The 19,481-nt window shown below is 44.6% G+C and overlaps 1 protein-coding gene across 1 annotated transcript in view; it reads right to left on the bottom strand.

The window, feature by feature from the left end:
- Positions 1 to 9,637, bottom strand: part of LOC115085961 (gastrula zinc finger protein XlCGF26.1-like) — a 35,858-nt gene extending 26,221 nt beyond the window's left edge. Inside the window, exons 1-3 of the mRNA XM_029592537.1 lie at positions 9,419 to 9,637; positions 8,579 to 8,705; positions 2,742 to 2,861 (exon numbers count right to left, since the gene is read on the bottom strand). Of these exons, the coding sequence (XP_029448397.1) occupies positions 2,742 to 2,861; positions 8,579 to 8,705; positions 9,419 to 9,442 (271 nt within the window). The 5' untranslated portion in view covers positions 9,443 to 9,637. The remainder of the gene's footprint in view (positions 1 to 2,741; positions 2,862 to 8,578; positions 8,706 to 9,418) is intronic.
- Positions 9,638 to 19,481: the final 9,844 nt, after the last annotated feature.

Here is a 19,481-nt window from a genome sequence, read left to right as displayed (position 1 = left end):
ATCATGTGCATCCTTCAAGTCCGCTCCTCCCTCTACAGCAGTGGTTCCCAACCCTGTCCTGGGGACCCCCCAGCCAGTCAGGTTTTCAGGATATCCACAATGAATATGCATGAGAGGAAATTTACATGCACTGCCTCCATAACATGCAAATTTTCTCTCATGCATGTTCATTGTGGATAACCTGAAAACCTGTCTGGCTGGGGGGTCCCCAGGACAGGGTTGGGAACTACTGCTCTACGAGAATAGTTATCTGCTTGGCAACGGCACAAACAAGCACATCCACTTTTGGAAAGTGCAACTGCTCCCTCGCAGCTGGATTCAGAGGGTTTAGTCCTTCCAAGACTCGACCCCCCCTTTGAAATTAGCTTCTGGGCTGCCCCACTCAAGATCAATCAATTCTTGAATGGCCTCCAAAGTAGGGAAGAAACATGAGGCTTTAATCATAGAAATCAAAATGGGATCTTTCTTTGGCTCAGACATGGATTTAGCCCCAGGTACTCCCACAGTATCTTCAATGTCTGGGAAATCAGAGTCAGTAATGCATCTCTAGGAAAAAACTGCAACATAGTTTTTTATATGGCTCCAATCCCGGAGGAATTTCCCCATCCTACAGGGAGCGAAGACCAGTCTCATCATCCATGCCTTCTGGGTCCTTCAAGGGAAGACCAGCAGCCGATCTAGGCCTACTCTGACATTTACCCACAGCACCAGGCGTGCAGGATTTCACCTCCTGCGACTCTGACCTGGTAAGATTGGCCGGGGCAGAGGACTGTGCCTGAAGAAAAAGACTGCAATCCCTGAAAAACCTCTACCCAAGAAAAGGAAGAGAGACCCATGCCAAAACCAGGGGGACTCCTGTTCTGAGCCCACTTAACTACCTTCCCCCGCTGACGAACCAGTTAGGGGAGCTGCAAGCAGGCGTCCCTTCTGGCAGCTCTTTACCCAGGCCCGCATCAGGCTGGGAAGAACCAGGCTTAGTAAAATCAAATGAAGACAATTCCCCCTGAGCTTCCAAGCAGCGCAGATACAAGTTAGAGGGAAGTCCAGGCTGAGATGCCCGAATATGACAAGAGCACAGAGGGTAAGGCACTTAGGTTTCTTTTCTATAAGTGCCATCAGTCTGTCAGTATGCTCTAACAGGCAACTGAGAAGTGTGTGTTCAGCTGTATTCGCACTGCAAAAAACTAGGAGTCCAAATTGTAGGCGTTTAACTCTCTGCCACGATGGGTGCCCAAAAACTGAGCTCCCTCAAGGCTGCTCAGATTGCGCAGGTAGATAAGCGCGTGCATGTGAATGTTCAATAGATGCACCTAACCAGCTGGCCAACCAACTAAGCGTCCAACTAGGCATCCAACTGGACGCACTCACACGAACCAACAGAACCGAATAAGGCAGCCTATGTGCAGGAAAATACACGCAAAACACCTCCGCGGCCTACCACACAGCAAACAAGAAAAGCATGAGTGGGGGTTAGCCAAAAAGGGTGCTCAACCCGCCAGGCTGCCCATGTCCCCCCTAGGTTCCTCTGGAGGCAGGAATGAATGTCATATTGGCAGGCCGAGCATGGAGACCAGAGGGAGAAGGAATCCCTAAAAAAAGAAAAAACTCCTCTCCTTCTCTCTCTCTTTTTTTTTTTTTTACAGTTAAGACCACGTTGGCTGAAAATCAGCTATCAGACCAAGGCACTCATCTGAGGGAGGGATCCAATATATCACCTTAGGAATTCTCAACTGAGGGAGGGACCATAAGTTATCACCATAGAAGAGTGGAGCAAATTAAATTTCTTTCTTCCTTTATCCTTCTAAAACTTTAAGGAATCCCCAGTAGGGAGATGACTTCTAGAGACAGAGAATACCGGTGGGCTGTCAGTACAGGGGTAGATATACCATGATGTCAGCTTTGCTCAGTCTCCATCTGCTGGTAGAGGTGCATAACCCTCTTCATCTGGATCCACCTGTCTGAATGCTAAGAAATATTCTGTTTGTTAGAGACACAGACTAAGAGACTCCAGAGAAGTCAGAGTCTCTTTGTGCCTGGAAGTTAGTCTCAGCAGGGAGTAAAGCTGGGGTGGGCAAATCTTTGGGCTTGAGGGTCAAATAAGGACAGGTTTGTGTGTGGAGGTAAAGAATGATCTGGGCAGAGGGGTCCCCTTGATATCTGAGAGGGGTAGGGGAGAACTGATGTCCACTGGAAGCCCAATGATGACATCATCACTTCTGGGCTGCTGCTGTAATGCTTCCACTGCTGTAGGCCAAGATGCATCTCATCACCTCAGGTCAGATATGTGCCATAGCTCACCTTCCTCTAGAATAAAGGATTTTCAGTTAATGATGGAGAGACTGCCCCATAGGGATCTCCAGACTTCAGCACTGACTCTCTGATCATGCAACAGTAAACAGGAAAGGCTGATAAAGCACTTCTTATTCCTAACTGAGGGAAAAGGAACATGTAGAGCTCTATTATAATACGACAAAGCTCCATAAATTATGGACTGGTCAGCAGGGATGGTCTCCATCTTTCTTTTCTAACAGACCACACTATGGTTCTCAGATGATGTTTGGTCTTTCGGTGATTGGGTTTCGAAAAGACTATTCTATGTGACTGATGCCTGAAACAGAAGCCCTGCAAGTGATTAAAGCAATCTCAGAGTTGCTGGTGAAGGGGTCTCTGCAGATCCCCGCTGCCCCTTCCACTCCTCATCTCAGCTGTTTTTCCCCAGTTCCTCTTATTCCTGCACTCACCTGAGCAGCTGCTTTTCCCAGTTTCTCTTTCCTCTGATCGTGGCTCAGCCCTGATGTACGGCTCCTCCCCTCGTTCCATGTGGGATATGATATCAGGTGTGGCAGTCTGAGATCCTGTTCCTGGGGTAAGAACACAACATTAGGTTTTACATAATCCCTCTGGCTTTTATTCTTCCAAAATAAGCAATTTTAAAACATTTCCAAGATGCAGATATTGATTCCCTTCAATGAAATTCAGATCCTCACTTAAGAGGCAAGTTCAGAGTCCCGATACATCTCCAAAAATGTGTGTTAACCTTCCTTCCTCATCTTTGTATTCTCACCCCCACTATGAAGACTGCAATATATTATCCATCTCAGCTCATTACCTGCGAGCTTCATTATGTGGATGTCACCATACCCCCATGTAATGAGATTAGGAATAATATGGAATCACCTGGTTCATATTCCCATCTTCCCCCCTTTCCCTCTGTCTCCCACTGCTGGGCACAGAGCCAAGAGATATGGGGGGAGGAAAGTGAGAGGAGAGGGCCAGAGAGCGGCGTAAGAAGAGTTACAGTGAGGTTGAAGAGCTCGCTCTCCTCAAGCCCACCTGAAGATATTTCTTGAAGCTGTCACCCATCAATTCCTTCACCAGGACAAAGTGCATGCACCATGCCAGCTGGAGCCAAAGGCCGTGGATGTCATCCTGGCAGGAAAGTGTGCATGTTCCCAGGTCAGGCTCACATTCTCAGCAAACCTAGCATGCCTCTGTGGCATTTAGTGATTAAAGCAAGAGCGATCAGCAGATCTGAGCAATAATGGAACATAATGGTAGCATAGACCAACAGCTGGGGAGCAGATGAAAAAAAAGTACCCAGCACTGCCCAAAGAAAGATATTTGGGCTACACAGGGGGCAGAATCCCCACAGATACTCCTTTAATATTCTCCGTTTGTGAACTGGCCCAACAAGGATTATTCACCCACATATTTATATGATTTTAAATTTACCTCCCAGGGACCACCGACACAGGCAATTTTGTCACTTATTTTCTATTCTTTTCCTGGCCAGATTATCAGATCTAACTAAAACCAGCCATGCTATTGTACTCTATAAGAGGCAAAGAGAAGAAAAGGTGTCAAAGTATTTTTGCATCTAAAAGCTGCTTTTATGGAGATAGGATCTGCTGTGAAGAAAGCAGTCCTATTACTGCACCAGACCCTACATCCAAATCAACCAGCCAAATATTCTCACTTACCCTACATTCCTATTACTGCCTCATGCATGCACTAGCAGTACACGCACCGTATATATGCATAGCTACTCCCCCTCATCATTTATGTGCGCACACTGTATACATGCATATCTACTCCCGCTCATCATTTATGCACACACACTGTATACATGCTATCTACTCCCACTCATCGTTTATGTACACACACTGTATACATGCTATCTACTCCCACTCATCGTTTATGTACACACACTGTATACATGCATATCTACTCCCACTCATCGTTTATGTACACACACTGTATACATGCTATCTACTCCCACTCATCGTTTATGTACACACACTGTATACATGCATATCTACTCCTGTTCATCATTTATGCACACACACTGTATATATGCTATCTACTCCAGCTCATCACTTATGCACACACTATATACCTGCATCACTACCCCAGCTCATCATTTATGCGCACAAACTGTATACATGCATATCAACTCCCTGTCATCATTTATGCGCACACATTGTATACATGCTATCTACTCCAGCTCATGATTTATGCACACACTGTATACATGCATAGCTACCCCAGCTCATCATTTATGCACACACACACACTGTATACATGCATATCTACTCCCGCTCATCATTTATGCACACACACACACTGTATACATGCATATCTACTCCCGCTCATCATTTATGCGCACACACTGTATACATGCTATCTACTCCAGCTCATCAGTTATGCACACACTGTATACATGCATATCAACTCCCTCATCATTTATGCGCACACACTGTATACATGCATATCAACTCCCTCATCATTTATGCGCACACACTGTATACATGCTATCTAATCCAGCTCATCATTAATGCACATACTGTATACATGCATAGCTACCCCAGCTCATCATTTCTGCATACTGTATACATGCTATCTACTCCCGCTCATCATTTATGTACACACTGTATACATGCATCTCTACTCCCGCTCATCATTTATGCGCACACACTGTATACTTGCTATCTACTCCCGGTCATCATTTATGCGCACACACTGTATACATGCTATCTACTCCAGTACACCAGTTATGCACACACACTGTATACATGCTATCTACTCCCAGTCATCGTTTATGCACACACACTGTATACATGCTATCTACTCCCGCTCATCATTTATACACACACTGTATACATGCATAGCTACCCCAGCTCATCATTTATGCGCACACACACTGTATACATGCATATCTACTCCCATTCCTCATTTCTGCGCACACACTGTATACATGCTATCTACTCCCACTCATCGTTTATGCACACACACTGTATACATGCTATTTACACCCACTCATCATTTATGCACACACTGTATACATTCATAGCTACCCCAGGTCATCATTTATGCACACACTGTATACATGCAGATCTACTCCCGTTCATCATTTATGCGCACACTGTATACAATCAGATCTACTCCCGTTCATCATTTATGCACACACCCTGTATGCATGCTATCTACTCCCGCTCATCATTTATGCACACACTGTATACATGCTATCTACTCCCGCTCATCATTTATGCACACTGTATACATGCATAGCTACCCCAGCTCATCATTTATGCACACACACTGTATACATGCATTTTTACTCCTGCACATCATTTATGCGCACACTGTATACATGCTATCTACTCCCGATCATTGATGCACACACACTGTATACATGCATATCTACTCCCACTCATCATTTATGCGCACACTGAATACATGTATAGCTACCCCAGCTCATCACTTATGCACACACACTGTATACATGCTATCTACTCCCACTCGTTTATGCACACACACTGTATACATGCATATCTACTCTCGCTCATCATTTATGCACACACACTGTATACATGCATATCTACTCCCGCTCATCATTTATGCACAAACACTGTATAAATGCTATCTACTCCCGCTCATCATTTATGCTCACACACTGTGTACATGCATATCTACTCCAGCTCATCATTTATGCACACACTGTATACATGCATAGCTACCCCAGCTCATCATTTATGCACATACACTGTATACATGCATATCTACTCCAGCTCACCAGTTATGCACACACACTGTATACATGCTATCTATTCTCGCTCATCATTTATGCATACACTGTATACATGCTATCTACTCCCGCTCATCATTTATGCACACACACACTGTATACATGCATATCTACTCCTGCTCATCATTTATGCGCACACACTGTATACATGCTATCTACTTCAGCTCATCAGTTATGCACATACACTGTATACATGCATATCTGCTCCAGCTCACCAGTTATGCACACACACTGTTATACATGCTATCTACTCCCGCTCATCATTTATGCTCACACACTGTGTACATGCATATCTACTCCAGCTCATCATTTATGCACACACTGTGTACATGCATATCTACTCCCACTCATCATTTATGCGCACACTGAATACATGTATAGCTACCCCAGCTCATCATTTATGCACACACACTGTATACATGCTATCTACTCCCACTCGTTTATGCACACACACTGTATACATGCATATCTACTCTCGCTCATCATTTATGCACACACACTGTATACATGCTATCTTCTCCAGCTCATCAGTTATGCACACACACTGTATACATGCTGTCTTCTCCCCCTCATCATTTATGCACACACTGTATACATGCATAGCTACCCCAGCTCATCATTTATGTGCACACTGTATACATGCTATCTACTCCCTCTCATCATTTATGCACACACACTGTATACATGCATATCAACTCCCTCTCATCATTTATGCGCGCACACTGTATACATGCATATCAACTCCCTCATCATTTATGTGCGCACACACTGTATACATGCTATCTACTCCAGCTCATCATTTATGCACACACTGTATACATGCATAGCTAGCCCAGCTCATCATTTATGCACACACTGTATACATGCTATCTACTCCCACTCATCTTTTATGCACACACACTTTATACATGCTATCTACTCCCGCTCATCATTTATGCACAGTGTATACATGCTTAGCTACCCCAGCTCATCTTTTATGCGCACACACTGTATACATGCATATTTACTCCTTCTCATCATTTATGCACACACTGTATACATGCATAACTACTCCTGCTCATCATTTATGCACACCCTGTATACATGCATAGCTACCCCAGCTCATCTTTTATGCGCACACACTGTATACATGCATATTTACTCCTTCTCATCATTTATGCACACACTGTATACATGCATAACTACTCCTGCTCATCATTTATGCACACCCTGTATACATGCATAGCTACCCCAGCTCATCATTTATGCACACACACTGTATACATGCATATTTACTCCTGCACATCATTTATGCGCACACTGTATACATGCTATCTACTCCCGATCATTGATGCACACACACTGTATACATGCATATCTACTCCCATTCATCATTTCTGCACACACACTGTATATATGCATATCTACTCCCGTTCATCTTTTATGCACACACACTTTATACATGCTATCTACTCTCGCTCACCAGTTATGCGCGCATGCTGTATACATGCATATCTACTCTTGCTCACCTGTTATGCGCACACACTGTATACATGCTGCCTACTCCCACTCACCAGTTTTGCACACACACTGTATACATGCTATCTACTCTCGCTCACCAGTTATGCGCACACAGAGTTCTTGAACAGGAAATTGCAGCACAATATATTTACGCAAAACGTAAGATCTTTACTGAAAAATAGTAACAAAAAACAACACATTTTTAATATTCTCTTTTCCAGTAACTCTCCTTGACCCTTGTGGAGTGGGGGATCTTTCTCCATCCCTGATGTAGCTCAGAAGAGAATTGCAACTGTGCTTTTCACACCATCAAAACCATCGATTTTGGGATTATTGTCATCGATTGTCAGACCTTATTTTGCTTAACTGTGAGAGGTACAACAATTTTTTTCTCCATTACACTCACAAACGTATTTTGTAAGTGTGTATAAATATTTCTTACGTGTTTTGGGCTTGTTTATCTGGCAAAGTGCATTTTTTCTTTCATAACTACGTGGCACAGGTAGTTTTGGGACAGAGCCAGGCGAGGACTGCTCAAGAGGAAGTCAAATGCCAGAGACCCAATGGACACATGGAAACCAGGGCACAGTGCATGGGCCAGGTGCCCTTGTCTATTCTCTTTCTCTATTAACAGATGTCTATAGGTCTATGAATGCCACATCGGAGCTGGACCACAATACTTGCTCTCTAACCTTGCTGACCCTGCAGTGTCTAGTTTGTCTCTCTCTTGCACATCCATATTGTTCATAATGTCAAGATTGTACTGCTCCTGCCTCGTGTTTGGCACCTAAGCTGATGGCGGCTGCTTTTACTTGACTCTCCTTTGCAGGTCAATACCTCTCCTGTAAATATCCCATCAGTTCATGTAAATGTTACTGCAGGAAATCATTTTCTTACTTTTTACCAAATCACACCAGCAAATTCTCACACTAAGAATTTCCTTTTCCCTGATGGCCAAGATCCCCTAATATAATAAGTAAAATTCTCTCTTACCCAGTGAGATCAGGATCTCATAATTCTCCTTCATAACATCCTTGTAAAGCTCCTTCTGCCCTTGTTCTAAATCCTCCCACTCCTCCTGGGAGAAATAGATGGCGATGTCCTCAAAGGTTACTGGATCCTGAAAAATAAATCCTTTCACACTCAGCACTTTCTGCAACTCATCCATCAGGAAACCTCCCAGCACTAGGGGTTCAGCAGGGTACCAGCAGAGTAGGGAGAGAGTTTTCCATATTTTAAGTCACAGGGTGATAGTATTCTTGTTCTGTTTTTCACATTATTCAAAGCTGCAGCAACTGAGGAATGATCCTCCATAAACAATTTTAGGGAAGGAAGTATATAGTATAGAAGAGGTACATACTTCTTATTCTATGAAATTGGATTTTCTAATGCAATAAGAAAAAGAGATTGGGAATAAGACTAAGAGAAATCATATAAGGAACCTGATCTTTTGAAGACTTTAGTAACATTCCCTGTAAATAATATAATTAATACCAATGGGACAGGTTTATCCCAAAATTGCAAATATATCAAATAGGATCATTTTCACAGATTTAAGTCTATAAAGGCAAGAAAAGAAACAAGCAAATAAAGAGAGTAAATATATATATATATACCCCAAAACTTTCTTGCTATTTTTTTTTCTGTGGCTACTCCATTACTACAACGAGAAAGAGACCAAAGATAGATTCCTGGGAGATTTTCCCCAATCTTAGAAGGAAGATGGTCCCAAAGTGCTTTTCCTGCCACCCAGGACTGACTAGAATATCTCAAGTTAGAAAGCTGCAGCAGGGTTTGTACCGAGAGGGCAGGACGTTGGGGGCAATCTCCTACCTGAGCAGAAACTCCTGCAGGCATTTTCTTCTCTGCTTTTGCTGCTTTCAGGAGTGGAAATGAATTGGGGACTCTTTCTCAGGCTGGGGAACAGCTGAGGATTTGCCTCTTGCAGTGCTGGAGGGAAAGAGGGAGCTCCAGCTGGAAGATTACAGGAGAGAAAATCTCGTTTTCCTTTCTTTGCCCGGCTGTCTTTGCCTAGCAACAAAGTAGCGCCGCCTCCTGCCCGGCGCACACTGATGTCGTCACGGGTGAACGGACACACTGTATTGTAACACATGAACACATTGTCCTGCCAATAAAGTTTCCTCAGTCTCCTGTAAGACCTGGCAGAGCTCGTAAGGAGGTGGAAGGAAGTTTTACCCTTCTGCTGAGCGATCTCACAGCCCAGAGGGTCTAGATTCTAAGTAAAGGCTCCTTTGTGCCAGAAAAGTAATTTCTAGGGCAGAAACCTTGAATACAAGCAAACTGCTCAGTGGCCCCCTTCCTGAAACTTTCTAAATATAGCAGTGGAAATAGCATCCATGAAGATGTTTGCAAGTGTGAAAAATCCTTCTGCAAATATTGGGGAATGAGTCATAAGTTCAAGCAATGGGGACAGTATCATGAATGCATGTTTTATTATGTGGTAGTGAATTGCACTAGACTGTTTTATTTCTTGTATTTTATTGTAATATGTTTTTTATTAATGTATATCAAATTTTTATTAATTTATGTACTATGTTTTTTGTTGATGCATTTTAATTTGTAAACTTGTTTTTAACTGTAAAGGTGGTATAACAAGAAATATAATAATAATCAAAGCATCACAGTTGAGAATATCACTTCAGCGAGAATTGTTTTCTTGAAATGGTGTAACATGATTTGGATGGAATTTGTCTCTAAGGAATATATGTTCCAAACTCAATCTGTTGTGGACCCTTGGTCCGGAGGGTACTCACCGGGGAGATGTCCAGATAATTCCTTTCCGGAAGGTGGAGTGGTAACTCGATACAGGCGCCAGGCAAGACAAGGTCCAGTTCCGGGCAAGGTCAGGGCAGGCGGCAGGCAAGGCAAAGTCCAGTTCCGGGCAAAGGTCAGGGCAGGCAAGGCAAAGTCCAGTTCTAGGCAAGGTCGAGGCAGGCAGCAGGCAAGGCAAGGTCCAGTTCCAGGCAAAGGTCAGGGCAGGCAAGGCAAATCCAATCCAGGCAGGGTCAAGGTAAGCGAAGACAAGACAGACCACCAACAGCACCAGAAGAACCTTGTTGCAAAGGCAAAGAGCCTTCCTGGGGAGAGGTTTAAATCTCCCCAGGCATCTGACTCACTTCCGGGGCCGACCCGACTTTCCCGCCTCGGTCCCTTTAAGGGGGCGGGTCCTGCCGCGCTCTCCCCGACACTGCTTTACGGATGTGGGGAGAGACGCTCCGCGGCCGCCGTCGAGGGACCTGTCCGGCCTGGTAGGAGATCCCGGCCGGGAACCCCTCGGCCCGGGATCGCAACAATATATATAGTGTGTTCTGAGCTGCTTGAGGTTAAATACACCATCTCTTTCCTTGCTTTGTCATTAAACGAATTTGCAGAGCTGTGGCCTGTCTTAGCAAGAGATGACTACACTTGTATATATATTATAGTCTCGATTCATTTTGTTCAGTTCATTTCAGAACCAAAAATATATTCATTTTTCATGCCGCTAAGTTATTTGTTTCCTATTAAAATCCCTGGGGGAAGCAATGTAAAGTATTTTGGGCTCAAAAATTAAGGGGTTTTGGTGGTTGTGACTGGAGGCAGACACTTAGCTTAAACGTCTTTATCAGCTGTGGATTCAGGCTGGGTTTTCCCCTTTCCCAGTGTGATCTGTGGAAGGCGCTGATATCATCAACAAGGACTTTCTCTCTCCATAAATTCCAGCTGGCTGTGAGGTTCCTTAGGGATTGCAGATGGAAGCAGATGCTTAGTTTAAACTTCTTTATAATCTGTGGATCAAGGCTTTGTTTTCCAGCTTCCCACTGTGATCTGTGGAAGGTGTTGATGTCATCAAAAGGGCCTTCTCTCTCCAGTCAAAGGGGTGCATCTCTGGGAGAAATTTATTGGGAGACCTTTTGCGTGATGTTATAGTTGTTTGTGAGTATTCACCTCTTCCAGCTGCATTGTTCTGCTTCACTGTTTGGTGATGGTGAAAAAGAGAAAGGGAACTGTATGGACTCTCTCATCTGGATCCATGGAGACCCCCTCTACAACTCAGCCAACCAATGAAGCTTACATGTTGAATTCCAATACAGGTACTGTTCAGGTTGGCATTAATCATGCCTCTTTCGAAGGGACTATTATCTCTTTAAGCCCTGATGTAAATACTCCCCCAAAGTTTGTGTCTGTACCACTGACTGGAAATTCTTTTGCTAATAGTGCTGGGTGTTGCGGTTGTGAGCCCTTGTGCTGTGGCATGGTTGATGCTGCCTATTAGGCGAACCTACTAGTCCCAAGCCTACAGCTGGCAGACACGCCCTTGCTGGGACTGAACTGCAGCATTGCCTTTACCAGCCTCATTTTCTTCAAGTTGAGCCCTTGGGATCTGGGGGGTCAGCAGGACTTAGGCAGGTGCCCCTTAAGAGCAAACAGAAAGAGAGAGTCCAGAAACAGGCAGAGATCAGGGCTGACAGCGGGCATACATTAACCGGATCCAAGCCAAGGGTCAGGGCTGGCAGCACACAGAAAGACTCCACGTCCAGGCAAAGCTCAAGGCAGGTGGCAGGCAAAGCAGGTGGTTGAGGTCCATAGCTGGTTACAGTATCAGGAGGCAGGCAAGAGCGCTGTCAGGGTCTGTAGCAGAGGTCTGTATGAAGAGCCAGGCAAGAGCATAGTTGGAGTCTGTAGCAATGGTTTGTATCATGTGCCAGGCATGAGCATAGTCTGTGTCTGAGGCAGAGGTCTGTACCAGAGAAGCAGGCCAAGGCAGACAGGACACAGGGGGACCAGGAAAGGCAGGTACTACAAGGCAAGCTGATGGACAAGACAAGGACATGGACACAGGCAAGGCAGGGCACAAACTAGTTAAAGCAAGGCAAAAGCAAGGTGGCAGAGAGACAGCTAGCGCAAGGTACAAAGCAAGACAATGAAGAACCACAAAAGCCATACACACTGCAGGCTAGACAAGGGACCTGCTGCTGAGGCAGGTTTAAATACCCTGCCATGTGACATCATCAGGAGCTGCCTCAAGAGAGGTTTCCTGCCGTGGGGCCTCGCTTTCACCATCAATGGAGTCGTATCGAAGGTGAAATCACTGGAAGAAGTGGCGGGACTCGCGATTTCAGCGGGTGAAAAGAAATGAGTTACTAAACAGCTTTTACAAGAACAGCCGAAATGGCAGCGGGCAGGCAAAGGAGGCCTCCATCTTAGGAGGAAATCAGTGGAAACAACATTGCAGATGTCAACGTCGGAGACACTGGGACATCAGGAACAACTTGAACTATTTCTTCAGGAACTTGTTAGGCAAAAATGTTGAGGTTAATGTTTATTTTTCCAGGATTCCGGCAGTCCAGTGAGGACACTGGGGAGGAACTGTGCTTAGCAGGAGGATTTATGCCCAATGGATGGCAGTTTAAAACTCTGAGCCAATTTATACATGATGGGTGGGGAGCACAACAAGCTATGGTATCGTTTTTTTTTTATAGAAATGGGAAAAGACAGATTGTAATGGGTAAAATGTAAAGGAGGGAGAGAAGGGGGATGACACTTTCTCAGGATAGGATTCTCCAGTGAAATGGCGAACAAATATATAGGGTTGCGTAACGGAGGGAGGTGGGTACAGGGGATTCAGGGGAAACAAAGGGGTGGGGGAGGGAAAAGAGAATAAGAGGAAGGGGTAAGAATTTCTTAATAAGGTCATGTTGGGGTCGGGGATATTGGGACTCCAGGGAAAAGGGGCTGGTGGGGGAAGATATCAAAGGCTAGGCTTAAATTTGTTTCATTGAATGTGAAGGGTCTCAATTCACCCTTTAAGCGGCAGCTGCTGTTCAAAGAGTTTTCTAGATTGCAACCGTCAATAGCATTTCTCCAAGAGACGCATCTTAGATGTAGGGACGAGCATTTGCTAACATCTAAGGCATTTCCTTAACAGTATTTTGCTTCCAATACTCCATTGAGTAAATACAGTGAGGTGAGCATACTTTTTGCATCTTCCTTAGACATTCAGGTTCGGGAGGTCCGTCCTGACACTTCAGATCACTACCTGATTGTACAGGTAGATATTAATAATACAAGATTTATCCTGGTAAATGTTTATTGCCCAAATGTAGATCAACGACGGTGTTGGATGAAATCAGGAAACAGTTGCTGTCACTTAAAGATGGTTATGTGGTAGTGGGGGGAGATTTCAATATGGTAGGTATGTCCAATCTCGATACTTCGGGGCGACGGGGGTTTCAAAAAGAGAGAGGCTGTCATTAAAGCATCTGATAGAAACATGGCAACTGATAGATATATGGAGAACAAAATACCCCGCCAGTAGAAATTATACCTTTTATTCTAGAACTCAGAACTCATACTCATGCCTGGATTATTTCCTTATAGATAAAGAACTGGTCCCTAAAACCAGAAAGGGATATATAGAAGCATAACATGGTCTGATCATATTCCTGTCTGGTGGGAAATGAAGCAGATGGATTTGGGTGGGAGAATAAAATTATGGAAACTTAATGATACACTACTTAAAATTAAGGAATATAAGATGAAGGGGATACATGATTAGCCTGGGGTCCTATCATGAAAAGGAAAAGGAGAAGAAATGAAAAGGGTTAAAGCTTAAATTACAAAATCTGGAGATGGCTCATAAACAGCATCCTGGGTCAATCCCTATGAAAACTTTAGATGAGGTGAGGGCAGCTCTGAGAGATCTGGATGCAGAGGCAATAGCGTATCATTTGGATTTAAGAATATCTCGAGTACGGAGATAAACCGAGTACGTTATTAGACCACAAGCTTAAAGGCCAACATACTAAAGTGTATATATATCGCATTAAGGATGCCGAAGGCCAATTACAAGCAGATGCTAAGGCTATCAAGGACCACTTTGTGCAGTTTTACACTGAGCTGTATGAGAAGGAGAATATGTCGTCCCAGTTGGATATAAGGAGATATCTGGAGGAGGTGGATCTTCCCGTGCTACCCTCCAATGCACAGGAGATGCTTGGCCAACCAATCTCTGCAATAGAAGTGAAAGGAGCTATAAAAGATTTGAAATCTGGAAAAGCTCCAGGGATGGACGGTTTTACCCTGTTGTTTTACAAAACATATGCCGGAATTCTGGCCATACCTCTGATGCATATGTTTAACTCTATTAGAGAGGGCGGTTGGTTATTGCCTTACGAAAATTTGGCGGGGATCACTGTTCTTCCTAAACCTGGCAAAGATGTGTCTCTATGTGGGTCTTACCGACCCATTTCTCTGATCAATCTTGATCTTCAATTATTGGCAAAAATTTTGGCCAGTTGTTTACGATCAGTGATTTGCTCTCTCATCAAAAATGATCAGGCGGGCTTTATGCCTGGTAGATCCACATCCGACAATATACGGAATATTCTGGATCTAATTTCAGTGGTTCAGCATAGGCATACTCCATCCCTGCTCCTTACAATCGACATGGAAAAAGCCTTTGATAGGGTCCACTGGCCCTTTCTGTTTGTATTAATGGATAAAATGGGGATGGGCGGATACTTCCTGGGATGGGTACAAGAATTATATTGAGAACCCTTAGCATGCTTAAAAATTAATGGCAGTTATACCTGTCCCTTTACCATTAAACAAGGAACGAGACAAGGGTGCCCACTGCCACTTCTATTATTTGCCCTGAGTGTGGAAGCTCTAGCAGAAAGGGTTAAAAAATCATTGAGAATACAGGGAGTGGATACCAGAAAGCAACAATATAAAATCTCATTATACACGGATAACATTATCTTTACTTTAACTGCCCCCAATACTTCCCTTTCAGAAGTGACTAGAGAGTCAAAAGAGTTTGGGAAAGTATCTGGCTTTCGGGTAAACATGGACAAATCAGAGATTTTGCCAATTGGCTTGACCCCAGTCCAATGTAGTAAGTTAAAACAGGCTTATTCCTTCAAATGGACAAAGGGACCAGTTCGCTATTTAGGGATAAATATTGTTTATATATGAGATATATTTATATATGATATATGTTTATATATGAGATATGTTTCACTGTAAGAAATAAGTACCCCCCAGCTTATTTCCTTTCGTTATCTGGAAACCGATGTGACATCACTGATCTAATGTCGGTATATAAAAATGTATAAATAAATAAACTATGAGCCTCTATTTCGTGCACTCAAATCAGATCTCAGCAAATGGGATAGATTCCAGTTCTCATGGATGGGTAGAATAGCAGTGATTAAGATGAACTATTTACCCAGGCTAAGCTATTTGTTCCAGGTTTTGCCATGTGTTCAAACAGATGCATGTTTAAAAACATTACAACAACAGTTTATTTCCTTTATATGGAAAAGGCGTCCTCCCAGGATTGCAAGAAAGCCTCTCTGTAGAGCAAAAGCAGAAGGCAGCTTCAGCGTCCCTATTATTTTGCATTATTACATAGCTTCTCAATTACAGACAACGATTGAATGTCACATGGAACGGCAGAAGAAGCAATGGATGACTATAGCACAAACTATACTGGGTCATACCCCTATAATCAGCCTATTCTGGGGACGAAAACTGCTGAATATATGGGGAGCTGAATGTGCCTCCTTCATTGAGATGCACACTTGTACTTTGGGCAAAGTGGCGGACAAAGTTAGTGTTGGGTTTGAGGCATTATGTGGACCCTTGGTCGTAGTGGCGATGACTCCTCCCACGGGGAGGGGCCTCTTGGGGAACCACAATGATAGGCTAGACTCAGTAGTAAGCGGACACAGAGGAAAGGGGGAGTTTTATTATGCTGCAATGATGGTGTCCGAGGACCGGCCGGTGCTGTAGCAGGGTGCAGCTGTGTATGGGTGCATGCAACCACCGAGAGGCATGCCAGCTTGCATTGACCTGAGAGCATTGTTGGAATACCACAATCTTTGACAGGTGCTTTACTAAACCCTGCTAGGTGAGCACCGACTCAGAAACAGCTGAGGCAGTGCTGTCATCGGTGTCTTTGCAGGCCCCATGTAACACAATGTATCTGAGGTAAAGGTGCATATCCTCAGATGCACATGGATGTCAGGTATGGAATAAGGCTGTAAAATGTCAACTCCGTGATTGATATTTTAAACAGTCAACCTGTAGCTTTAGGCTGCACCTTTAAGCTTCAGCGCTATTTGTGATTTATATAATTTCTAGAGCAGTTGGCCTCCATGTTCACGGCCCTGCTGGAGTTCCATCAGACCTATGCCACTACCTCAGCCACATGTAAGGGCCAGGCCAGGGTCCAAGGGGTAGGCCCATCAAGCAAAACAGCATAAGGTAGGACAAGCTATGTACACTGGGTTAGCAGTCCTATCGGTCAGAAAACATTAGGCCTGCCACATGAATTAGATTTTATCTTTACCTAGAGTACACTTTTTCTACTATAGTCTATTGCTCCATTGTCAAGATGAAGTCTAACTAGGCCTACGTGGTTTCTGTTATACACTGATCCAGATAGCGGACCAGTGAGTAAAAGAAAGATGATAGAGAGGAGAGCAGCTGGAAATACTTTACTGGGCTTTCTTCCATGGAAGGGGAAGGGGTAGTTGAGGCCTAACAGGCAAAGTAGCCTTGTATGATGCTTTGGGAATTCAAATGGGGGGGGGGGGGGGGGGGATGGAGAAGCCAGGTCCTGCAACCATAACCTGAACCTCCTGTGGCAAAGACAGAATGGATGCATCATTCAAACTTCTGTGACTTTGAGATACGGCTGCCAACCCACAGCATGCTATAAGAGAGCAGAAGCTAAGCAGCAGCCTTAAAAGTCTATTTCCCAAAACAAAGTCCATGGCACCTTCTTATGTGACACTATGGGGTAGATTTTAAAACATGCGTGCGCGCACATGGATGCACATGCTATAAAATCGGATGGCCGCGCTCGCATGCGTGCTAGATTTAAAAATCTGCATGTGCGGGCGGTGGGCACAGAGGGCGAATTTTGCTAACTATGCACGGCGACGCAATTGGGCCTGCCCCAGTCCCCTCCCAGTCCGCCCCAATTAAGGAGCGGACTGGGAGGAAACGTCCCTTCCCTCTACCTAAACCCCCTCCCTCTTCCCCTCTCCTCCCCACCCCCTAACCCTTCCTATTGACTTATATTTGTTTTGTTTTATTACTTACTGCTCCCCTGGAGCAGAAGCAGTTTGCATGTGCTGGCTGGCTGCTGGCGCATGCTTCCCCAGGACAGAGGTTAATGGCCACTGTCTCAGCTGGCCTCCATCCCGCCCCACCCCTCCCTGCCCAGACGACATCCCCCAGCCCAGCCCTTTTTCAGGGCCTGGCGCTTGTGCGTGTATCTGGACTTATGCACGTGGTAGGACCCTTTTGAAAACCCAGCCATCCGCGTTCCATTTTTTAGATGCACAGCCGCTTGAAAATTTGACATAATATGAACACTATAGCACTTGCTTATTCTGTGTCAGATTTTCCAGAATGGGAGACTGCATCTAGGGTTCCTACAAAATGTAGACCTGTCACTCATAACCACGCCAGTGCTACCCCTTTGTAGCACTCATCAAACCCTGAAGCACTACATCACAGCTGCCACACTTATCATAGCAGAAAAACCTCAGCCTCGTGGTAGAATTGTGCAAGTCCCTGGCTGCTCTGCAGTATGTCCTCCAGAGATACACATTTGGCTGACCTGACACAGTGAATATGCGAGGGCCAAATAATGCACAGGTGGCAACTTCTATTTTACCTGTGTGATGGTCCAGATAAACTGTGCCTGATATCCTGTTGCCTGATCCCTAACAGGGCACACCTGTTTTGTGAGCCCCAGCAGTGTGGACACTAAAAGGTTGTGATTAACCAGTGAGATTTAAACTGCTCCAAAAGGGAGGCTTAGAAAAGCCAAATACTGAAACTGAACCCAGAGAAAGTGTGTAGTGGCTGGTCACAAAAAAAAAGCTTTGTGGCAAGTGCATTGTTTGAGCACACACCAGTAGCAGGACTCTCCAGCATGGGGACAGAAAGCCAGGCCTTGGCGCAATGGCATGTAGGCCTAACTGTACCAGCCACTTGTCATGTAAACGATGCTGTTACGTTCCCTATAGCCCCCTCCCATGTCCGTGCCACAAACACATAGCCAGAGAGGGAATAGAAAAAGAAGGATTTGTCTTACCTACCAATCAATTGTCACTGTAGAGGCCATCCTCAACATTTTCAAAGAGGCTCGACTGCCTAAGTATAAAGGAATTGTGTGCAGCTCCTGGACACCTGGCCAGCACGTCGAGGCTATGCAATTGAGCATCGCAGACCACTTGCACGTTGATGGAGTGGAAGAGCGCTCTTTTGCAGAAGATCTCCCTCCGTTACAGGGTGAGATGATGGCTATGTGAGTGCAGTCGAGAGCTCCCGATCACTGGGAAGTTTGCAATGGTATAAAAGCCTCTCTTCAATTCCATCAAGCCTTACCTGTCCTCAGGGAATGCTATGTAGTGATTAATGCGGTCACATACAGCTATTAGGACCTGGCCCAGACAGTGGGAAAAAGTGGTTTGGGACATTCCCCCAATGACCCCCCTACTGTCATTTGGAAGGAGCTGGTTGCCATGAAAGGCAGGCTGGCCAATAATTTGGTGAGGCCTGGTATAGCTTGTGACATTAAGAACACGCCATACTGGGTCAGACCAAGGGTCCATCAAGCCCAGCATCCTGTTTCCAATAGTGGCCAATCCAGGCCCTAAGAACCTGGCAAGTACCCAAAAACTAAGTCTATCCCATGCTACTGTTGCTAGTAATAGCAGTGGCTATTCTCTAAGTCAACTTAATTAATAGCCATTAATGAACTTCTCCTCCAAGAACTTATCCAATCCTTTTTTAAACACAGCTACACTAACTGCACTAACCACATCCTCTGGCAACAAATTCCAGAGTTTAATTGTGAGTTGAGTGAAAAAGA

The sequence above is a fragment of the Rhinatrema bivittatum genome, chromosome 2 (assembly GCF_901001135.1).
Source record: "Rhinatrema bivittatum chromosome 2, aRhiBiv1.1, whole genome shotgun sequence".
NCBI classification, from domain to species: domain Eukaryota; kingdom Metazoa; phylum Chordata; class Amphibia; order Gymnophiona; family Rhinatrematidae; genus Rhinatrema; species Rhinatrema bivittatum.
This window is presented reverse-complemented; position numbering and strand designations above follow the sequence as displayed.